Source organism: Channa argus, chromosome 20, assembly GCF_033026475.1.
Source record: "Channa argus isolate prfri chromosome 20, Channa argus male v1.0, whole genome shotgun sequence".
NCBI classification, from domain to species: domain Eukaryota; kingdom Metazoa; phylum Chordata; class Actinopteri; order Anabantiformes; family Channidae; genus Channa; species Channa argus.
In genome coordinates, this window is record NC_090216.1 from 10,626,873 (window position 1) to 10,650,454 (window position 23,582).

The 23,582-nt window shown below is 38.7% G+C and overlaps 2 protein-coding genes across 8 annotated transcripts; one reads left to right on the top strand and one right to left on the bottom strand.

Moving 5' to 3' along the window:
- Positions 1 to 1,673: 1,673 nt before the first annotated feature.
- LOC137105800 (MAGUK p55 subfamily member 3-like) lies at positions 1,674 to 18,307 on the top strand. Of its 5 annotated transcripts, none has more exons than XM_067488411.1 (20): positions 1,674 to 1,874; positions 7,873 to 8,010; positions 8,426 to 8,544; positions 8,926 to 9,003; positions 9,151 to 9,231; positions 9,650 to 9,787; positions 10,361 to 10,442; positions 10,923 to 11,008; positions 11,121 to 11,195; positions 12,208 to 12,404; positions 12,503 to 12,567; positions 13,107 to 13,124; positions 13,349 to 13,390; positions 14,382 to 14,447; positions 14,683 to 14,841; positions 14,988 to 15,068; positions 16,745 to 16,838; positions 17,019 to 17,127; positions 17,659 to 17,775; positions 17,911 to 18,307. In XM_067488411.1, exons 2-20 carry the CDS (start codon positions 7,974 to 7,976, stop codon positions 18,109 to 18,111), a joined length of 1,845 nt encoding a protein of 614 aa, XP_067344512.1. In that variant the 5' UTR covers positions 1,674 to 1,874; positions 7,873 to 7,973; the 3' UTR covers positions 18,112 to 18,307. The 5 variants fall into 5 exon arrangements, with proteins under 5 accessions (XP_067344512.1, XP_067344511.1, XP_067344513.1 ...); XM_067488410.1 differs by having other exon boundaries at positions 1,675 to 1,874; positions 7,839 to 8,010; XM_067488412.1 differs by having other exon boundaries at positions 1,675 to 1,874; positions 7,839 to 8,010; positions 17,914 to 18,307.
- Positions 18,308 to 18,621: 314 nt separating this feature from the next.
- On the bottom strand, positions 18,622 to 22,965 carry psmc5 (proteasome 26S subunit, ATPase 5). Of its 3 annotated transcripts, none has more exons than XM_067488417.1 (13): positions 22,852 to 22,965; positions 21,928 to 21,957; positions 21,594 to 21,665; positions 21,426 to 21,495; positions 21,228 to 21,325; positions 21,090 to 21,146; positions 20,642 to 20,872; positions 20,045 to 20,171; positions 19,744 to 19,934; positions 19,261 to 19,359; positions 19,067 to 19,177; positions 18,901 to 18,987; positions 18,622 to 18,796 (listed from the first exon to the last, which is right to left on the bottom strand). In XM_067488417.1, the coding sequence occupies exons 3-13, from the start codon at positions 21,663 to 21,665 to the stop codon at positions 18,743 to 18,745; spliced, it is 1,197 nt and encodes a 398-aa protein (XP_067344518.1). In that variant the 5' UTR covers positions 21,928 to 21,957; positions 22,852 to 22,965; the 3' UTR covers positions 18,622 to 18,742. The 3 variants fall into 3 exon arrangements, with proteins under 3 accessions (XP_067344518.1, XP_067344519.1, XP_067344517.1); XM_067488418.1 differs by lacking the exon at positions 22,852 to 22,965 and adding an exon at positions 22,815 to 22,839; XM_067488416.1 differs by lacking the exon at positions 21,928 to 21,957 and having other exon boundaries at positions 22,852 to 22,932.
- Positions 22,966 to 23,582: the final 617 nt, after the last annotated feature.

Below are 23,582 nucleotides of genomic sequence, written 5' to 3' on the forward strand. Positions count from 1 at the left end.
GTGGAGTTGTTGTGATGCTCCTGATTGTGACATTATATGTGAACCACTACATAAGAGATTGGACTGGACCACAATTCACATAATAAATCAGCATAGACATTTGATGCATTTCATTTAACAAAAGAAAAAACTGACTTTTCTTTCTTCGCATATATTTCCTGTCTTCATCTTGACACACTGTCCCACCTGTCTGCATGTGACGATACATCCCAAGAAGATCTGTCTTTATGAAGAGACTGAAGCTGCCATTGGTGTAATCCACTCACTCACTCACTGTATCTGACCCCCTGAACAACGATGAAATGCTTTGTCATCCATTTAATCACACACAGAGACAATTTGAGACTGTGATCACAGGGTAGCAGCAATGATTCCTCTCCTCTTTTCTCCCTCTCACACTGTCTGAGCACATTAATGTCTGTTGGAGCTTTACAACAAGTAGGCTAACAAAAGACAAGCAAAAAGGGACATGTAGGAAAAGGGGAATGATCAAGGGGATAGAAGGAGCAAACAAGACTGCAAACAAAAGGGAAAGAGGGATATGGAAAGATAGCTGTGACTGATCTGTCTGGTCTATAATGATTCATAGTTCATGTTTTCATATTACTGGTCTCCCACAAGGCATCTCTGAGCATCAGCCAAAACATGTACCATACTGCTCTCTATGAGCCCCAGACATGGAGAGAGGGGATGAAAAGCAATGGATGGATTTGAGAGGGGCGGACCAAATGGGCATGCAGCCTCCAGCATGTGTGCACACTGTGATGCCTTATAAGGCTGTTAGGAATTGTACAACCAATTAAAATGAAACAAACAAACAAACAAAAACAAACAAACAAAAGAATAGGATTTATTATTTCTTTATTTTTCCCTTTTTTACAGGAGACATCCTGAGTTCTCATAATAACAATAGTTAGCGAGCCAAAGTGAGTCAGCCTGTACCTCGAAACCCAAAAGGAGATTCATTTTATTCCCATGTGGTTTTCCTACTGCAACATGTCAGGGTGTCTCTAAAAAAAACAACAACTAACAACCATGCTCTGCTGTTTGATAAGTTTTGTTTGGTAGCTTTTTGGATATTATACGTATCAGTACAAGGCGATTTTAGTTTTCATTTAGTCATTTGTCATATCCTGTTGACCACTAATGAAAATATAAATTCTTTTTAGTTAAAAACAATTTGAAGCAGATTTAAAATTTATTAAAAAGCTAATTTCTGTCAAAAAAAGAACAATTTAGCAATAAACAAATGTGCATTTATCAGTTTATTTACCTTTTCCTGGTAGACAAAGGCTTCTTTAAAAGCAATAAAAAACAATGGGCGCCTATTTTAACTCTGTGTGCAAAGCTGAATTGTTTTTGGTCCAGTGACAACAGTACTGGGGCGGCTGTAGCTCAGTCAGAAAGGCAGTCGTTCGATTCCCAGTCGAAGTGACCTTGGGCAAGACACTGAAGCCCAAGTTGCTCCCGGAGGGTCAGGTGAGCACCCTGCATGGGAGCCACCATCGGTGTGTGAGTGTTTGCGCGTGAATGGGTGAATGAGAAGAAACAATGTAAATCGTTTTACTCCTAACCGTACCTAAATGTTAAATGGGAGTTTTACGAGGAGCACTTGAAGGCAGCATAGAGAAAGAGAAAGAGAGAGAGAGAGAGAGAGAGAGAGAGAGAGAGAGGTAGGTAGGTGGGGGGGGGGGAAGGGGAGCAATAGTCTGGATGGAGCAGAGAAACAAAAAGCTGATGTGTAGCTGCAGCTGCAGGCTGAGGGAGCAGAGAGAAATACGTCAAGAAAAGAGGAAGAGAAAAGCCAAAACCAGAAGCGGGGTCTGGTTTGGAGAGGGACACACAACACGCACCCTGTGAGGATCCTCAGCGAGGTAAGATGCACTGACTTCGCACTGTGTATGTGCGGAAATGAGGAGCTCAGGGGACGTGGTTATCGAGTCCTAATTTACACTCAGTCAGACTCAGCTTTACTCTGTTTTATGCAAAATCTAAATTCACAGTTAGTTTTTTGAGGCTTTGAATAAAATTAGGTTTTCCAAGCACGTGAGTAAACGGCGTGGGTGACAGACTGCCAGACATGGTAATTAGGGGTGGGTATCACCTGTAATTGATTGCCATCTCCAATTTTAGTTTAAATTGGGTTTGATGGAGAATGTGTTTCTGTGATGCATGAGCTAATAACTAAAAATGTCCTGTTAAGCTGGTCAGCAGTGCTTGGCCATGTCACTGTGCTGTGGTCAGGCTTTACTACAGGGCAGGAGAGATTTCGTTTTATGGTTTCACTGGCCTTCAGGGAAGATCAGGGTCATGCAATGTGGTTTTAGTAAACCAAGAGTCAAGGTGAAATGGGAACGTAGTTTAAAGTGTCAAAACCTCCTCAGTAATGACCATGGAGAGTCAATGAACAACAGAAAGGGGGGGATAACCACAGTAGACACACATTGGTCATTAAGTGTCACAAAAGGACACTTAAGGACCCTACATGAAATGGTTGCATCATTTGTAGTTACTTCTTGCAGTTTTGGAAGGAAGGTTGGGCACCAGTGACACGGTTGTGTCCTCGGTTTGTCTCATGTTTATCTTGATAAACTCAGCCACCAATCATAAGCCTCTGAAGTTTTTTTTTTTTTTTTTTCTGGTGTAGATAGAAGCCATTTTTAAACCACCATGTCAAGTCCTCCTCTTTCCCTCAACTCCATTTCAAAAATATTGAAATTGCCTTGTTGGTCAGTCTACACAAAAAATAGAGGGTTTCTATTCCTGAGACACAGACAAATCCAGTCTCTCAGCACTTTAGTCTGCTGTGTCTCAGTGGGTGTTGGAGGTGTTTTGAAATAATATTCTTCTTATAAGCTTTTTCACTCTTGTTTGGCTCTTGACCTCCTCTGCACTACATTTAATTTTATTTCTGGTGTTTTCAGATTGGTATAATTATAAAAAAAACTAATTTTTCCATTTGTAAAGAGTATAAATTATCATATTGCTATCGTTTTTTCTTTTTTTATTTGGAATGAAATCTGTCCTATCTAAACATGTCAGATCAGCCAAGTGGGTGGCGACATACTGTAGATGCTGTGTGGACTGGCCATAGATGTACAGAGGGGTGGGCAGATGGCGTTAGCAGCGTGTCGGCGACCTCACCCCTCTCTGTCTCCCTCTCGGGACCTGTCCAACAGCAAGTGAGTCAGTCAAACAGGTGGCGTGCACGTTTGTGTGTGAGAAGAAAGTGACATGAGGTTAAGCTCCGCTCACACAGTGTCAGTGTAATAGATTACAATGCAGACTTGGTTGTTTAGTAGGATAAATAATCTTGTGTTTTATAAAGGAAAAATGAATGGGGGGGGAAAGACAAAGCTCAAGAAAAACCAGGAAAGAAGTAAAAAATGTAAAAGGGACAGTAAGTGAGATTTTTATAGCCAGCAATAGTCCTCAGTTCTCAGAGCTCCATCATAGATGATATCTGAGTCATAAAGCGCAGTCAGGACAATAGAAAATGTTGCCATTAGCCACTGGAGTCATGTTGGGTGCCAGCAGCGAAAGGAACATGAAATATTAAAAAGCATTAAGAAAACACAAAAAACAGACAGATCTGTTCTCATTTCAACCACATCACAATAATAGTGAGCTGTTGGGAGGTGTAAACAAGATCAAATGAAGGTCAAAACTCTACTTCAGACTTTTCAGTATAAGAACCATTTTGCTGAAGTGTCCTTCAGAAACTCCCTCCACTGTTAAGTTATTTAGATGATGCAGGGATATAGAAAAGAGAACTTTCCAAGGAGAGAGAGAAGCATTCATTAAGGATTCATTTTAATGACTTTATATGCAAATGCTGTAAAGTGCCACTGGCATACTATAAAACAATAATTATTAAAGCTGACTTAAGATCATCACAAAAGTAAGATAATACTGTCATTGTGAAGTCAGGATAAAGGATTCTAAGTTTCTCAACAGTAAGGACCAGATTGATGTGATTGTTAAGGAGCTTCCACTTGACATTTAGGAACATTTTCAAATTTGCTTGGAGGATAGAAAAATGTCTCTCTTACTCTCTGCACTCTTACTCTTATGTCTGCACACTACAGATTATTTTAGTCTAGCATACAGACTGGAAACTGAAAACCTCCTGGGCTCTGTCCAGCAATACCAGATTCAGTCGACCAGCACCTCAACTCAAAACAGGCAAAACAAAACTTCCACCACTTCTTAGTTGCCAGCTCTTAACCATTTACCACCCTGAATCGTGTTACATACAGTAAAGTATTGTTTTGTCAGTCATGTCTCTTTTAAAGGTCATTACTTGTGTAAAATTGAATGGTCACAAACAAATATGATCTTTAGAAAATTTCAAGAGATAATAGAGATAACTCCCCCCCCCCCCCCCCCCCCCCCCCCCCACACACACACACACACACACACACACACACAGACATGCTTGAGAAAACCTTTATCGGATAATGTGCCGAATGGATTTTTAAGTGCTAGTTTGTCAATGCCCCTCTGAATGAATGAATGAAAGGACAGACATGCTGATGGTGGTGCAGCATTAGACTGAATCAATTTGGGGGTGGTATTATTGATGCCAGATTGACGGGCACTCGGGGAGAGAAGTCAGGGGTCATGCTCTAGTTATGCATCAATACCATGTAATCTACTGTATTTGCCACTGTGTACATTTAGATGCAGAAGAAGTCAAAGTACAGAATAATAATAAATTTTTCAACATGTTGGAAATGTAACTAGTGAGAGGGACAAGATACCAGTGCCAACAGAGTGGATTGATCCAGCTTTCTGCATTTTATCAAAATGCCCTAACTATTCCTTTTAAATAATAAAACAATAGATATGAAATGAGGGGAAAACAGAATAGCTGCAGATAATTGATATGCTCTTACTCACGTATTATGTGTAAAAGCACAGTTAAATGCTTAAACATTTCAATCATGGCTCTAAACTGGGCTTTATGAACAGTTGTCACCAGCTAAACAAAGGTCTGTTTGTGCCGGGTGGTTTATTCTAATTGTCAATTTGGCACAGTGCCATCCTGTCTTCAGTGTTTTTCCAACCTACAAATTTCCTTGGCAGCTGGTGTGTTTTCACCATCCGAAAATGTGAAAATAACATGAAAGAGCAAGGCAAATCTTTGAAGTAAAAGACAATTGTAAAGGACTGTTTTGATTAAATTCATTTGGATATATGACATAAGATGAAATGCTGTGATTGTTTTTAATCAGCTCAGATAAAGTAGAAATTCTCATGTGTTGTTTGCATAGATGAAAACTTTCAGCATTGATTTTCAGCATTGATTTCTGATTGTCAACATACTCACCAAAGACAAAAGTATTGCAATAAGAGTAAATACGTTTGATGATGGCCTGACTCTCTATAATGACGTGTGTGTGTCAGGAATTGCTGTTGCAGAATTTTCATACTGAGACTTCTACTTTCAGCTGCTTTCCATTAGGCTGTAATGTCTGCTCCACAAAGATTTCTTAAGGGTCATCCAATTAAGTGATTAGTGTGTGTCCCTAACTGCTTCATGTTAATCTTTTTTATTTTTTTTTATTTCAGCCATTACCAAGAATGCCTTAACTTTCCCTGGCTTAAAGTGCTGATGACAGTTTAAAGTGTAAAACTTTTAAATGTATAGAAGCCTCCTTGAAAACGTCTAGAAAGTGCTTGTTGCTGTTGTTTCACTAAGGGTCGTTGGGTGCGGACCCCTAATTGACGTGAAGGAAGCTCTGCTCTGTGTATCTAAAGAGAGTTAATGCTGTTTTTCTGCTATAGATGGATGTGATGGACAACGGCTCTACATGGCCTTTAACAGCATGTTTACATAATGTTGTATCCTACAGTGTAATCTATATTTATTTGACTTCACCCTATTTATTTGACTTCACCCTCGCAGATGGAGATGATTTTTTTTATAAAAAATATATTTAATAAAAGATTATGTATTATTATGGATTAACCACCTGTCAGTACATGAAATGGTTAAAAGCAGCACCACTTTAACCAGCTGTTGTTTTTGCTCTACACTAAGTCACTATAGTAACAGTGATCATTGTGCTTTATTTTGAAATTGCATTAATACATTTATACATTAAAACAAGTGGTTCTTTTTTTTTTTTTTTCAGGGTACTAGTCACATTTGAGTACTGATGTATGTGCTGTTAGAATATAGCAGGGTCTGTTACTCAAAATGTGGATGATAATTAAACCAGTGCACACAGTTGCTTGGTACCGACAGCTGTAGAGGAGAATGTTAGAACGTACTAAGATGCCTAATGCCTTCACTGATCAAGAAATTGTTTTATCAATTTCAAATTCAACTCTTAAAGTCTTTTGATATAAAAAAGTGGCCCCCCTTTGTTGAAAATGTTTTTGGTATGATTTTTTTGGTATGATTATGGTATGAATAGAATATTGTGATGCTGAAAACTGCTGTATAATATTTTAAATTAAGGACTGTTTGAGCCAGATTGTGTCTGAGATCGGATGTTTTCTGCTAATGTGTTCAAATTGACTTTCTATTCATAGTTTGCCTTGGCTCCAACCTTTTTTGTTCATTATGGTTGTATTAAGCCATATAATTTTCAGTGGATCTGTCAAATGTCAGAAATTAGTGACAGGTGCTCCTCATATTGATTATAATGAGCTTTCAGAGGCTTATTTGAACTAATCTTAGTTGCCAGTGGCTGTATCACTAACACGTATTGGGACAAATGTTAAACTTACAGTTTAAAACAGTAAAGCTAAAAATCAGTTATTGTGTGCAGTCAGAAGAAATCTGGAGTTGAAATTAAAACTTTGAGCCAGCAAGACCTCCAAATGACTCTGACACTCACATCTGGGTGTGTTTGGGGAAAACATGCCCATAATATCTAAGACATAACACTATTGCTGTTATAGTGTTGAGATGGTGACATTGTGATGAAGGATTCTGTTGAACATGTTTCAGCAACTTGGTATCTACCAGCCAGTCAAAGTCCTCTTCGTTATTACACCCTGATTTTAAATGACTTGCATCTTATTGTGTAACCAATTTTAATGTAATGTATGTTGTATGCATAGCTGGGTGAAAATTTGTTTTTAATTCATGTTTCTGTATCAGATTCCACACCAGCAAAGTAAAAACTAGTTTAAATATGGTCATTTTAATCTTATGTCTGCGGTGATTGTGGTGTTGTCAGTGCTTATTTACTATGACTAAAGTGTAAATAACACAAACATAAGAGGTACTGTAGGCCACATAACATCAACAGGATAAAAGTGGTCGCTGTTCTGTCTAGTTTGACAGTCACAGAGTTTAAAATGAGATTAATGCTTTATGCCTCAGTAATGAGAGCGGATCTTAATTATACTAAAAGTTCGAGACAATGGGATGATTCATCACTGTCAGAGAATGGCTGGTTGAGGGCACTTTTAAAATGTGTTTACATTTCGTAGTGATTTTAAATAAAATGCTTTTCTATCTGATCCTTAAAGGACTGAAACATTTGCGTAAGTGAACATCATTGTGATGTTAACGTCACGAGAAGTCAGATTTTAGTTTTTTATAGTGTTGGTACTAACAGTCCTTAACTGTCAGTTGCACCTACCGGCAGGGAAATGCAACGTTTATTTTTTTATTTTCTAAGTGTGTCAAATTCTTCTATATCATAAAAAGATAAACCATACCGTTTTATTTGCATCCTATGTGGTCTTGGAAGAATTTCATAGTTACTTCATAAAACGAAATAATTTGGTAAATTATGCAGTATTTTTTTCTCCCTTTTTAAATGTAGAACTATGGTATTTCCCTAATTTGGACACTGTGTTTTTATCGTTCCCAGTACTGTTTCCATCGTTATTTTCATCACATGTCAGGAACAGAAGACAACCGAGGGGAGACAACTTGAGAGCGTCCACTGGCTTTGTCCCTCCCCCTCCCTCTTCCTTCCCTTTCTGCACCCTCCTGCCTCCTCTGGATGATTGAAATCATGCCCATCGTGTCTGCAAGCACAGGTACAAGCAAACACTTGTGCAACCTGCTTGTTCATTCTGCCTGATGCCTATAAATAATACACATGTTAATATATCAAGCATACATGAGTTATTAGTGACACTGGTACCAGAAGCTAAAAAATAAGCTTAAAAACCTGTGAGATTACTCTGTTTCTATGACAAAAGGTATGTCAGACTCCATGGGAATCTGGGTTTGCACGCTTAACGAAACTGGCAGCCAAACGTCAAACTGATATGATCAAGCCTTTGTGACATAAAAAAGCCAGCATGTTTACATTGATGTGAAGAAAACAAGAATTTATTTAATTAGTGTGATAATAACTCAGTATCATTAACCCGATTTTAACTGTTCATTTAAGAAAATGAGTGTTTGAATGATTCAATAATATGTGACTCCTGGTTTGATGACATGTAGGGCTGCATGAGACTCTGGCCCTCCTAACATCTCAGCTCCACCCTGATGCCAACCATAAGGAAGACATGGTCTTCCTCAAAGACGTCTTCAGTGAGAGAAGCATTGCCTACCTCCTGAAGGTATGATGAGTGTATCTTAGATGGGTTGGTTTGATATTTCTATCTTTGCTGTAGCCTGGAAACCATATCAGAAGATGACAACCCTAGTCACATTTCTTTCTATTAAGAACAAAAGATTCCCATTCAGTTGGTAGTGCGCAAAAAAGAACTAATAAAACAATAAGCAATAATTGGTTCAGTTCTAAGCTTTTGTTTTCATTAAATATTGATATAAAAAGGAATTTACAAGAAACGCAAAATGTCTTTCTATACATATGTATAGTTGGTAGAAATTCCAACTCTTTAATTCATAAAACGATCATAATTTCATTTAAAAAAGTAACTTTGTGTTTGTGCATATCTGATGTCTGTCTTCATTTGTTTTACAAATTTATTATACAGATCCATGAGAAACTGAAGCAGTATGAGAAACAGAGCCCGACTCCAGTTCTACACAGTGCCTCCTGTCTGGCAGAAGATGTAGGTGCAATGCATTTAAATGCAGACTAAAGCTGAACAATTAAATATAAGTAAACTTGCTGCAATTCAGTCGAGGTGATTGTATAAAGAGATGCGGTACTACATTCAAAATGTAGTACTCAGGTGTTTTCTGATTTAAATTGTCAGCTGGCAGAAGAGCTTCAGAATGGACCATTGGAGGAGGACGAGAGAGAGCTGCTTCTCCTGCTGAACACCCCTCACCTCAAGGTAAACACACACATTTTGTGTGTTTTATCACCCATACACAAATCGATAAAAGCTTGAGTGTCTCTTTCCTTTAGACTCAGACACCCTCTTATTGATTCTGACGTGTAGCTGCTTGTTAGTTCTTTTCACCTCGAGTTACTCTGAATGACCTCTAAGTTGATCATCTGTTACATAACCACAGCATTAGAGCTATCTAAACCTCTACCCCAGTCCCTCAGATGCAGGCAAGCCTGCATAATTACTCTTATTAAGTGATTATGTTCAGTTTATTGGTTTTCTGGGAAACTTGATGGCTGTGAAACCAGAACACTCAATTGCAAAAGCAGCCACTGGTTTACAGTATCATTTTCTTTATCTTTCATTCTTTATTTCCATCTTTGCTACCTCTTTTATAATTTATCTTAAATGGCTCATGCAGGCGTTGCTGTCAGCCCATGACACAGTGGCCCAGAAGAACTTTGACCCAGTGTTGCCACCGCTGCCGGACGATCTTGATGACAACCTTGAGGAGGAGTCGGTGAAGATTGTCCGTCTGGTTAAGAACAAGGAGCCACTGGTGAGAGACCCATCAGGCCTGAACACATAAAAAAAAATAATAAATCATCACACTCTCTTCTTCCTCCCTATGTCCCTAAGTGAGGCTTTAACGCTCCATGTAGTCCAGAGAGAGCTTTAGGGTGTGAATGTTTGCCACTGTGTGATGCTATCAAACTTATTCTCAAGAAGGTCCTTCAAGCAAAAGAGTTTAAAAAAAGAAACAAAGAAAAAGGGTTGTTTTTAACTGGTTTACGAAAACCAATGAGAGTGGATCCAGAGCAACAAATATGTATTGGGAAACTAAATATGTGACTTGGCTTACAAGCATATCAGCCATTTCTTTAGTCGCTCTAGTTGACTGAGATGCAGCACAAACAGCGATCAGTGATCGTGATGATAGCATGTGAAATTCTTATGTCACACAGCCTTTCAGCATTTTCTCTAACAAGTAACTGACCTTTCCTACAAAAGCCTCCAGCCTGCATGTGAGAAGCAGCTTTTAACAGTCTGTCGGAAGATTGTGTCAAGTCAGTGAACTGAAGGTTGGATCTGCGCTTGATGGTCTGATTTATTGTTGGGTCTTTTCCACCAGGGAGCGACTATTCGGAGAGATGAAGTGACGGGAGCTGTAATTGTGGCAAGAATCATGAGGGGAGGGGCAGCTGACCGCAGTGGTGAGACAAACACTGGGTTATCAAATATAAATTATAATTAAGATGTGAGTTATATGTAATTGTTTTATTTTTCTGTTGAAAAAAACGCAAGCGTCTGGCAGCAGAAAAGTACCTCAATATAATTTATTATATGATGAAGTTCTTGTATGATGCAGCTTTCTTATTGCTGCTGATATACTGACAGAAAAGTCAAGGGATTACGTTGTGTAACCCATGAACTGTTTACAGAGATCAAATCCTTAGGATTAGTGCCACGAAATTGCATATTTTGAGATTACAAACATGGGTTGCTCATGGCTGTTGCCATGGTGAGGTAAGCAACTTTATGCCAATGGACAATAATTAACATTTGAGCCACTTGTACTCTAAAAATATCCTTCTGCTCCTACACATACTGGGATTTTCCTTTGCTTCATTTTTCTTGGCGAATAGACTAGTTGTCAGTAGACTTTTTCTGTGGGTGTGTGTCTGTGTTTCCAGGTCTGGTGCATGTAGGGGACGAGCTTCGAGAGGTCAACGGAAACCTGATAACCCACAGAAGGCCAGATGAAATTAGTCAGATCCTGGTAAGAAACCAAGCTTTCCCATGTGCGGACGGTATTACTTCAGATACTGTATGATTATTCAGATGTTTACTGTGCATACAGTGGATAACAATAACACACTGTTCCTGACTAGTCCCAGTCACAGGGCTCCATTACCCTGAAAATCATCCCAGCTGTCGTAGAAGAAGACAAACTGAAGGAAAGCAGGGTGAGAACTTTTCTGTCATGCGCAGCCACTTTGCCCCATAGTCAACAGCAACTTTGTCCTTCACAAATTAACTGGGAAAGGATTTGATTAAGCTGTGTTTTTAATAATCTGCTAATGACTGACACTTACAGATAGTCTCACTGGGAACAGCAGAATTAATTTTTTGATAAAGTTATTAAAGGATTTAGTATTTTGGGAACTAATTATATTTGCTTCCTTGCTGAGAGTTAGATGAGGAAAAATTGATACCACATATATTTAATGTATGCAGGGTTTATGCTGAGGGTCCACTTTCAACTAAAGACTTTTAAAGACATTTTTAATACCACAAAAACTTTAGTACCTGCATACCGGTAATATCAGTCAAAGGTTGAAAGATACCAGTGAGTATTAGTAGGGAGGATAATCCTTGGACTTAATTATGAAATGCATGAATTTATGGACATTTATCATTTTTTTGTCAGTACCTGTATTTAACAGCAACAGCTAATAATATTGTTTATTAACTATTAACCTAAATTGGATAATCAGTAGAAAATATATTGGCTTACCAAGTCACACTTTACAATTATTAGTGTCTACATCAAGTTAGAAAAATATTTAAAAAGAATTTAATATGCTCAACACCCTCAGGCCTAAATTTATTTTTATTTTATTTATTTTTTTGATGAAACAGAGCCTACGGACTTTAAGAACTATAGGATGTGTTAGCTTGTCTTAGCAACATGACTGGAAAAGTGGGGAAACAGCTGGAGTTAACACAATCCTGCCTGCATCTCCTAAATCTTTATCTTTGTTGTTTAGTCCTTTCAGAAAGACATTGTGTAAAATCAATGGTTTTTTTAGGAGATATTCTGCACAACAATATCTCTTAACCAGGAGGAGTGGTCTGTCTATCTGTATCCCTATTCTAGGTTTTAGAAAATTCCTAAATCCTTGCAAGAAAGCTAATGGGCATACTGCGGGTAAAATGTTTAAGTAATACTTTATCACTAACACAAAAATTGTCCAGGTCCACCTTCGAGCTTTGTTTGACTACACACCCTTTGAGGACAAGGCCACACCATGCCAGGAAGCAGGACTTCCTTTCAAAAGGGGGGACATTCTACAGGTGGTGAGCCAGGAGGACACCACCTGGTGGCAGGCCAAGAGGATAGGTGACTGTAACCTTCGTGCTGGCCTCATCCCTTCCACACAGTTCCAGGAGAGGTAGTCCACAACACCTCCGCTGTCAAGTTACATCTTCTACTTTTCAGATAAAAAAAATGAATCAATAAATAAATTAAGTTTTTCTGTTTTCTTCCAAGGCGCCTGAGATACAGGATGAAAATGGGCCATTTCCCAACTCCAGTGGCTGCTAAAGCTCCTACATGTAAGCCTGTTTTAGCTCTGCAGTCACAAATGGTCTTTCCTGACCTTACAATCATATATGTACAAGAAGCTTTAGTCTCCAGATACGGATTGTAGTGTAGCTCAAATGTAATCTAGCCAGGGAGACACAGAGAGAGGGATTATGTACAAGGGATCTAATATTAATCTCTGAAAAAAATACACAACCATGGTTATAATTCCTAATTCAGTTTTCAGGTAAAATAAAATGGTGGTTTGTTAAAAACACTTAGTAGTTGTTAAGACAGGTCCTTTTTGTGTCTACACTATCTGCATGAAAGGTGAACTCCGAAATCTTCAAATGACATTTGAACAAACAGTTTTACTACATCTCTTTCTAAACTATCAAACCACATGAAAAATGGTAGAACAACGCAACTGTGAATCAGGTAAAAGCTCTTGACACAGTGATGGATTTGTAGGCACACATTTAGATGTTACTCTTGCAGTTTTTAATGTAGATGTAACATTCTGTCACTCTCTACAGTGATACTGTGTTATTCCTTGCATTGCTAACCTCAGATGATCGTGCTGAGAGAGGTATGTAGACAAACCCTCCTCTTAAAGCTCACTTCATGTTTCCATGGCTGAATTTCTTAATGAAATTCTTCCCCTACCTGAAAACACGGATTCTGGTGCCTCTGTGATTTACTTTTATGCACTCAAATACAAACCTGCTGCCTTCTGAAATGAAAGAACCCTTTACATCACCATCTCCTCCCTCCTCTCATCCTGTCTTCTCATCCTGGCTTGGCTTCTTACAGAAGATTGTGACCGTGAGGGTGCTGTGAATGGAAAGGACTTAGGTGAGAAGGCATGATCAATGAGTTAATACTGCAACGTCCCATTTCTGCTAAAACTGTCTGCTAATCCATCCCTTGTTTTAGATCGGTTCTTGAGGTTTTGTGGTGAATTGCTTTGTGATGGTTCAGACTGGAGTTACTAAATGCATCACCACAGCAGATTTTTGTGCTTGTGTTTTTCTGTCGTGTACCTGAATGAATTATTTCCACATTCCATTTTAATCTGGACCTTATTTTAACATCATTGTCAATTCTCTAGATTCTAAAGATCACTTCAAATCCACTTGTTTGACACAACTAAATCCTACATATTTCATTCAGTAGGTAAATGTTAATATTTTCTGCAAGCTTAGTAAAATAAAGTAATACATAAATAAAGAATGACTGGCTTTAGCAGTTTAGCAGAAACTAGATACTTTCATTTAGGGAGCAAAAAGAACAGCAGGATATTTATTGTTTAATAAACTCTAAATTATCCCAATAACATATTTATAATTTCCATACCGTTTTCCTGTTTTTGGATTGTTGACACATACAGATCTGTGAGAGCTATTGATCAATGCTCGGGCGATTTTGATTTCAGTGGACAATAATGTGAAAAGTTTACAGGTTTAAATGGAAGTTCTGCTTTAGTTCTCACTGATCTTTGTGTATTTCTGTGTCAGGAGTTGATAAGTGGCAGAGTGTTTGTTGTGGGTGTGTTTTCAAGGCCTCACTTTGCATTAAAAAACCCAGCACATTATGTGAATGTGTGCTTGTACCTCAATGGGCTTTTGTGGTTTGTGCTACAGTCACTGAGCTTCTGACAGTGTCTTTGTGGCGCCTCATTTGCCTAACTGTGCTTCACAAATGGCCTCTCTTCTTCATGCTTCAAGCTAAAGGTGCTTTTCTGGCTTTAAGAGGTAGAAGCTGCATGCATGGCTTCCAAAGCTTCTGTTCAGTTAATGAGATTTACAGTGAGCTGGTTGAATGAATGGTCTAATATGAGCTGTAGTTTCTCCCAAGAGTAAGGCAGTCCCTGCCTTCTGTGGCCATGCTTTCTCATGGGATTTTTACTCAGGTACTCTTACTGATTTCTACTGGTGTTGTTCACTGTGTCTGTGTTGTACATTGTATGGCACACTGGATTTGAATTCTAATTAAAGAGAGGCTAATCTGGAATCTCAAGTGCATAGATTCCAAATTAGCCTCTCCTCTTTATTAAACTTGTAGATAGACTTGCAGATTACAGGTTTTAGTTTACAGTATGGATCTCTGTCCATCTTACATTAGTACCTCGATGTCTTTGACCACAGCCAGCCTGCGCAGAAGTTTCCGCCTCAGGAAGGATTGCCAGAGTTCACCAGGAGAACCACAAACTCCAGATGCCGAGCATACAGACTTTCTGATTTATGAAGAAGTAATGCAGTATTTGCTGCGCCCAGGTGAAAGGCCTCGCCTTATAATCTTGATAGGTAGGTCCACTGTGGCTTTTTTTTACATTGATGAGACTACAAATACAATTTTAGAAAGTTTGCTGTAAAAATAAGGCTGTTGGTGTTTTGGGTGCATATTTTCCCAGCACATTATTAATGTGTAACTGTTATTTGTACTATCTCAGGTTCCATGGGAGCTCGAGTGACTGAGCTCAAACAGAAAGTGATAGCTGACAATCCTCGTCGATATGGTCTGGCTGTGCCTCGTGAGTCTGTTTTTGTGTTTTATCTGTATTGATTTTATTTTTCCTTTTCATGCATTGTGCTTACACTCTCCACCAAAAGTAGAACAGGGACAGCAATTCATCAGTTTTTGCTTTACACTGCAGAAATTTGGGTTGAAAGGTAAGAAAGTTCAAAAGCTCAATATGTTAAACAACATAGAAAAAGCACCTTTTGTATCAGATCACCCATATTTTATCTCTTTTAAAAATATTGGAACATTGACTGACAGGCATGTCTTCTTAGCCTGGAGTGTAGTGTGAGACTTTCAATTAATTGTTCTATGTAACAACTTTTGTTATTTAGCTTTGGGTTTTTCCAGTGAAGACAGTTTATTGTTATAAAATAATAAATCAACAGGAAAACAGGAAACTATGGTTAAAAAAGGAAGCCATTTTATATAGAGAAATGAGAGAAAAGCATTCAGGCAGCCTGAAAAAGAAAGAAACCACTTTTGTTCTGAGCAACTCACAGAACCGGTCAGCAAAAATTGGTTAATGACACAAACCTTGTGAGACTTGTCAGTGACATCAGCAACAACTTCTACAGAACAGGGTTGAAAGTATCATAATCCACCATTCTAACAAGACTTGATAAACAGAAATCCAGAGGAAATCCAAGTTTTGCAAAAATGTTTAATGGACTAATGAGACCAAGATGAACCTACCAAAGTTATGAAAAGGCCAAAGTGAGGAGAAAGAGAGAATCTGATCCAAACCACAAACCCTTCTCTGAAGCACAATAGAGACAGGGTCATGACTTGAGCTTCATGCCTTCTGCTGGGTCATTGATCTTTAATGATGATGGTTGCAACAAAATGAATCCAGGTGTTCAAAAACATTTTGTTGGGAGATCTACAGTAAGATGCATCACTCATAATAGAGAGGAGCTTCTTCAAACATATAGACATTGATGCAAATCACACAAAGAATTTCTTCAGCGGGAAAATGTGACGATTGTCAACTGACCCAAATCCATCACCAAACCTTAACCCTGTTTGAACATGTATTTCACCCGCTAAAGAGGAGGTGGAAGGGAGAACCCGCCTTCACCATCACTACTGTCATCACTTTTGAAAAAGATTACATCTGGGTTATCTGATGCAAAAGGTTTTATCTTCCATGATTTTAACATATTTAAGTGAAAATGCCAACAAATAACTGAAATTCTAAACATTTCTTTCATATGCATTTTTTGCAGTTCATATTCTCTTGGAAGGGAATGTACCTAGAAAATGCATTTTCATTTTTGTGCTTCATTCTGTGCTTTGGCTTTAACAGTTACATATTTGTTGCTGTAACAAACATATTTGTTGTTCCAAATTTTGAATATGGTGAATCAATTCTTGCAGACTTGTAATCTTCTGGGTGTTTGTGATGCTTTAAAACACAGTAACTATCACATTGTGATATTGGTGCGAACCATAACGCCTAACGTTATTTTAACATGATGGATGGATGTTTTCTCATCACTAGTGCAGATACAAAACGCTTCATTTAAATTGGTGACTGATTTTTCCATAGCAACTTAGAATAATTGCTGTCATAATACATATAGCTAATGTTGTGATTAAACAAATGACAAATCAGGAAAAAGTTCAGTGTTAAACATTTGACCTCTGTATTTCCTCCCTGGCTGCTTCTGAATATGCATCTTGAAGACACGACTCGAGCCAGGAAGTGTCACGAGAGAGAAGGAGTGGAGTACCACTTCATCACTAAGGCAGCTTTTGAGACAGATATCCACAAGGACAAGTGTGTACTGGTCACTATCTTACCGATGCAATAACTCATTTACTTCATACATAAGATTGAACCTATTAACAAGAAAGGGATTTATTTAAATCTTATAATAAATTATAAAATGACTTATAATGCCAGTCTGTTTAGCCCCACATTACCTTCATGATTTATAAAGGCACTGTATTTTTGCAGGTTTATTGAATATGGGGAGTATAAAGAAAATCTGTATGGCACCAGTTTAGAGTCCATTCACAAAGTCTTGGATCAGAACAAGGTTTGCCTGGTGGATGTTCAACCAGAGGTTAGTACTGAAACTGCAGCACATAAATCTGTATTGTAGTTGAACATAGTAATTGTAGTGCTCACAGCTTTACCTTATTAAATGTGCAAAGACTTAACCATCTCTTTATTTCTTAGTGCTAAGGCTCATCAAAATATGTATTAGATATGAGTATTGTTCTGTCTAGATCACCAGCTTCATCTTATCACACTGATTATTGCAACTACAGTAGCACAAAGAATAATTAGTACAGTATATTCCAAGATGCATTGCTACTGACAGTTCAAATTTTACTTCTCAAATTTACAGTCTGTACAATAAGTACCTTTTGTCCTCCCCTTCAATTGAATGATAGTCCAACATTTAGACTGTGCTCACTTTTACATAGCATTTAGTTGGCTACAGTTATTACTTTGATCCATCCAGTATTATAGCCACTACAAAGAGAAGGCCCAATATTTATTTACGTCATATTCTAAAAGTAGTTTACACCGTTTTTATAAGCTTTTCCATCTGCTTGGTAATGTGTTTTGCTCCTCTCCCAACATTTAGGCACTGAGGATTTTACGGACTGCTGAGTTCAAGCCATACGTAATCTTTGTACGTCCCCACATCCATGATAGCCAAAAGAAAACGCATGGCTCTTCTTCTCTCAGCTTAGGGATCACAGTGAGTTGCATGAAAAAAAATTGCCCTCATGGAACTCGAATACCTTCATTACAAAGCATTTTTAAATGCACCCTTTCTTGAAGAAATGCTACTGTACATCTAGATTTTCACCTGTGTGCATCTCCTTTTCTTGAGCAGGAGGACGATCTACAAGAAATGAAGCAGTCAGCAGAGCGGATGGATGAGTGCTATGGCCATTGGGTGGACTATATCTTGGTGAAGGAGGACCCAATCAGTGCCTTAGCAGAGCTTCAGGTCTTACTGGAGAAGGTGCAGATGGAGCCACAGTGGGTGCCTGTGTCCTGGGTGAGAAGTGATTCTGCTCCTCCGAATTAAAAAAGAAAAATGGACCATAATACAAGGATAGCTACAACTGAGGGGAGCCTCCAGAGGATTGAGTTAAGAGTGACCCAGTGTTTACTGCCATATAAACCACTCCACAGATACAGGTTTGTGATGGCTGAGGAATAATGGCTCTCATCAGCATCATGAAGCTCGTCTTTGTTTTTATATTCTTCAGCTGACGTACATACTGTGTGTTATATCCGTAACAGTACAACAACGCAACGGCTTTGACAAGCATGTTGCACATGCATGTAGGACAGTGTTTCTAAAGCAAGCTGTAGTCAAAGGTCTGCACTCTGTGTGATGTAAGACATATTCTATAATAGCAACTAGAATGTGAAGTGCCATATCAAACATGTTGCATATACAAACCTGTAAAATGACTAATCTGCCAACCCTTCATGCTGGAAACTGATGTTACTGTTTGAATTAAAAGAGAAATCTGTTGGCACTGCCATTTGGTCATTTAGTTGAGGGGGCTAAAAAAAAAAAGGCAAGCCATTTACTGTTCACTGGGGAAACCTTTACTTAGAATGACATGTAACTATAATAAACCAAACCATAAACAAAGGAAGAAAAATATACATGTGGTTGCATTTTGTGCAAGAATACACAAAGCCCTTTACTTCCACAGCTTCTTGATTGACATGTTCTTCTCACTGTCTTTCTGCATCACCTGGTGAAGAGAATAGGGAACAGATTTTAGAATGATAGGAACTTGATATTAAAGTGTGAAATTTGCATCTTTTTATTCATGACAGAAGAGGATATTCTATTAACCTTTGCCACAGCCATCTCAAAGTCCTCCTGGGTCACATGAACTCTCCTTTCTCTCAGAGCATACATCCCTGCTTCTGTGCAAACACCCTGAAAAGATACAAAGTTATTGGATTGTGTACTATCCCAGCTAACATGCAACTTCTGCCATGCACTGGGCTAATCTCACCTTAACCTCAGCACCAGAGGCTCCAGGCATCAGCTCTGCAATCTTTCGCAGGTTAATGCCACGTGTCAGGTTCATCTTCCTGGAATGGATCTTCAAGATGTCAAGACGAGCCTTACGGATCAGAAAGCACACTCTTTAATACAAACACCCCCAGAGCATGGTGAGTGGGTGGTGTATACTGTACAAGTAGCTACCTCTTCATTTGGAGGAGGAAATTCAATCTTCCTGTCAATCCTTCCTGGCCTGAGTAGAGCAGAGTCCAGGATGTCAATACGGTTGGTGGCCATGATGACCTGCAGTTATGAAGAAAGTCAGTTCCATTTCATAAAACACTGTTTATCAGAATAATTAAATGTAGTGCACAAGTAAGACTGCTACTGAGTACTATGAACTTAAAGCAGTTAAAAGTTTAATACAAATGGTAACATCTTCACATATTTCCAAGCAGCTTAGAAATATTGTCACTTATAATTCATTGTAAGGTTGTACAATGTTAATGTAGCCATTAACTAACTCCAACTGTGAAGTATCTATACCAGTATGCAGTATAATGAGCAGAATTAATCAAACTTCTGAAATGTTATGAAAGATAATAATGTACTAGGGTATGCTATGCAAATCACACACTTTATGAATTATTCTTATGAGCAGAAGATTGTTTTCACTGTATGTTCTACCTTGATGTTCTTGGTGGCCTCAAATCCATCCAGCTGATTAAGCAGCTCAAGCATTGTTCTCTGCACCTCGCTGTCACCACCTGAGCCTCCTTCCAGGCGAGATGAGCCTATTGAGTCAATTTCGTCCATGAAGATAATTGAGGGAGCATGTTCTCTTGCCATGACAAACAGCTCGCGCACCATACGGGCACCTGTTGCAAGACATACATGACTTAAAGCTACAGTTTTTTGATAAGTTTTAAAAAATAAATAAAAAATTAGCAATGGATTTTATTAGCGTTAGGAAGAGACAGGAGCTCACCCTCTCCGATGAATTTCTGCACTAGCTCAGAGCCAGACACTCTAATGAAGGTACAGTCAGTGTGGTGGGCCACAGCTCTGGCCAGCAGGGTCTTCCCTGTACCTGGGGGGCCATAGAGCAGAACACCCTGCTCCCACAAAAAACAAGATAGTTGAAAACAAGGTTTTAAATACACTAATGAGCATTTCTTGCAATTTGATATTTTAGCAGGGATTAAAGGACTGACCGAGAAAATGATTCAACACAATAACAAAATATTTGTTAAATGGAGCCTTAAATTTTAAATTAGATAAACCTAAAACAATTTTAATTAGACGATAATGTAGTGTGGACATTTCTAGATGTCCTTTTAAATGAGCTAATTGGCCAAAGCAAAAATTCTCAACCTAATCTTTATACTAATCTCAATTTTAATAAAAATCAACAAAAACACTATAAAAGTTCTAAAAACAACTAGGCCATAATTTGTGTCTCAGGATCACACAGGGAACTCACATCTTTACAGGGCACTCTGTCCTATAACAAATCAGTACAGCATATCAAAAAAAATCGACAAAGAGCTCCTGTACATTACCAATGCCCCCGCTAACCACCCACCTTAGGCTGGGCAATCCCTAAAGCCTCAAACAGCTCTGGGTGCTTCACAGGTAGCTCAATGACTTCTTTGATCTCTTTGATCTGCTTATCCAAGCCACCAATCATTTCATAGGTGGAGTCTGGCACCTTCTCCACCATCATGAGGGATACCAGAGGGTCCACCTTGTTGGGCAGGATCTTGTGTAGGGTGTAGCTGTCGTTACGCAGAGCTACACGGCAGTTTGGAGTGACCTAATGCATAAGTGACATAGGGATGATAGAATAGTTTAGATTCCATGTTTCCTAACATGAAATACTTATCTTTGAGATTCTTGCATGATTTCACATTCATTATTGTGCCTTGGTCGTACTGCAATACAAGTATTCCAGGTATTGTCAAAACAACAACTGAAAAAAAAAGACAAGTGCTTTTCTGACATTCAGCCATTATCACAACTATAATACTTACATCATTGATGTCAATGTTCTTGTCCACATCCACCACAAATTTTCCTTCTGGATGCACCTGGAAATTACAAGATTTACTTCCAACTAGTAATCAAAATAGACTGTGTTGCAAAGTATGAAAAAAGGTTATGATGCATACCTTGACCAGGACCTTCTTTTTGTCCATGACTCTGACAACTTCTCCTACATAGGATCCCTGCTCCTGTAGCAACTGCAGCTCCTCACGAAGGAGACGCACTAACACAAAAGAAATAGTAGAACTTCTAATTTCCACTGAAAGCTGAAGTTTGTCAAGAGCATCATTTGAAATCAGTAAATGATCCTTTGTGACCCTTACCTTTGGCATTGAGCTCATTTCTCTGTGCCTGCAGACGTCTGAGATTCTGGCTCTTTTCATTAACTGTCAACTGTTGAGACAACACTAGTTCAGTATTGATAGGCAAGCTGTTGTGAAATAGTCATAAGCAATAAAAAAAAATCTGCAATTATATTTTATATTTCTCACCTGTAACTCCTCTATCTTCGATAAGTAGTACTGCTGGAGACCTGAGCCCCCTTTACTATCCCCCATCTCCATCTGTTAACCAAAAACACCCTGCTTTAGACATAAACACCGACAGCGTAAAATGACTGACCTCTTCTAGGAGAAACCAATAACATGATGGAGGGCTTCAACAGATGATTACTTTCATTATTTTTTTTTACATGATAAATGCTGTTTTCAGGGGATCTTTTGGTATGTAAATATGGCCCAAAGCAGAGGTTTCGGATTCTGGGCCTCAGGGACCCCTGCTCTTCATGTTTTCCCAACTGTCCCAGGGCTACCCATTGGTCATTACCTTGATTAGGTGTGTTCAGTCAATCGGAAGCTGTAGGATGCCATTTAGGTGAGGGTTGAGTGGCGAAAGATGTGAATTGGGTGGTGAAAGCAGTGGGTAAAGCAAAAGGAAAGTTCAAATACAAGCAGGGCAGGGGTCCTTAAGGACCAACATTGAGAAACCATATTCTAATGTACCATACAATGCATTTAGCTAAAACCATAGTGTATTGGGCTTTACTTGATAAATGACAACTTAGCATTAATTAGTTTCTACTTTATTCTGTGCGTGCAGACTTTAAAATTAAAACTAATTATAGGTTTTCAACAATTTAACAGTTCCGACTGTTTACTTATAACACCTAGAAAAGTTCCATTAACGTCAATGGCCATTGTTAAGACTAACTATGCAAAGTCTGATAACCAATTGTCTCGTTTGATGTCGTTATTGTGAAGCACTGAGTATAATAATAAAACAAGCTTAGTCATCTCATGATTAACGCTTCATAGCGATGGCTAATTCACAAAGACAGCTGAGATAACGTTAGCTTTACGGTTCATGATCCTCAAATTATGTCGTTGCTTTTAGGTCCCATTTACCAAACATTGCATGTTGTTTAAGTAAAACGGTGGTTAATATTTCCAGTGCACAGCTGACAATTGGTCAAGTTAGCTAACTATAGTTATGTACAAGTGACAAATGGGTCACAGCTAGCGTGTAGCTAACTTACGTTAGCTAGTTAGCTACAATGAGACAGCAAACCGGCAGCATACTATACATTCATTGTTCTAAATAAAAAACTACACTTCACAATATACAGCACGGATGCTCTGCCATTCTATTTTGCAGCTGGTTTAAATAAATCCTTCGGCTTCAAACATCCTGGTAACATTTCTTTAATAACGTACCAGTAAAACCACTTAAACGACAGAAACAAACACCTACATGATCAATCCCGTCCACCTCCATCTTGAAATTTCTGCATCCGCTGGAGTACCAGCGCATTTCCGGTAAATCCTGCTTCCTCGGCTTTTTGACGCATAACACGCGTACATCGCCACCTACAGTCCTTTTTAAACACTTCAAGTACTCTCATAAACTACGGCAACGCCAGAGTGAGGTTTTTTTTTACTCCGTATCTCGTTATGTAGTTTTATGCGGATACTTACAATTTCACATCCTATCTGCTGCAAGTTATTGCATGTTGTGGGTTCAGTGGTGTTTGGGGGGCAGGAGTGTAGGGTGTTGAGGTAGATGGCTCACAAAAGCTGTATGCAATTGGCATAGTAGTAGTAGGTGTAGTACAGTTTGAGCTTGAATGCACAGCAGGTGTGGATGTCGTGACCAAGGCTGGGGGACTGGTGCTGGGGAAGGTTTTGTGGCAAATGGGCTGTGCCGGGTACATGTGGTTGAGGGACTGATATCAAGAATCACAGCGTGTCCTTCATCACTTGAAAAAATTGTCAGAGAGTCATCAAATTGCCATTGCAATGGTTCACCCATAAAAGGACATATCATAGCGTCGGATGCTTGGCTTACTGAATACGATTACTTTTAAAAAGATGTGCACCCAAACTATCCTCGTCTCTAATGAGTTTAGAAATACAGTTCAACGACACGCCACGATTCCTAAAGAACCGATGAAGGTATTTTATCCTTTTAAATAAACGCACGAC

Coding starts and splice junctions, on each gene's coding strand:
- LOC137105800 (XM_067488411.1), top strand. CDS start 7,974: ATGATTGAAATCATGCCCATCGTGTCTGCAAGCACAG. Junction 11,196..12,207: donor ACAAACTGAAGGAAAGCAGG/GTGAGAACTTTT, acceptor AAAATTGTCCAG/GTCCACCTTCGAGCTTTGTT. Junction 17,776..17,910: donor CTCTCAGCTTAGGGATCACA/GTGAGTTGCATG, acceptor CCTTTTCTTGAG/CAGGAGGACGATCTACAAGA.
- psmc5 (XM_067488416.1), bottom strand. CDS start 22,911: ATGCGCTGGTACTCCAGCGGATGCAGAAATTTCAAGATGGAGGTGGAC. Junction 21,326..21,425: donor AAATGAGCTCAATGCCAAAG/GTAAGGGTCACA, acceptor CTTTTGTGTTAG/TGCGTCTCCTTCGTGAGGAG. Junction 19,178..19,260: donor TTCCTCCTCCAAATGAAGAG/GTAGCTACTTGT, acceptor CTGATCCGTAAG/GCTCGTCTTGACATCTTGAA.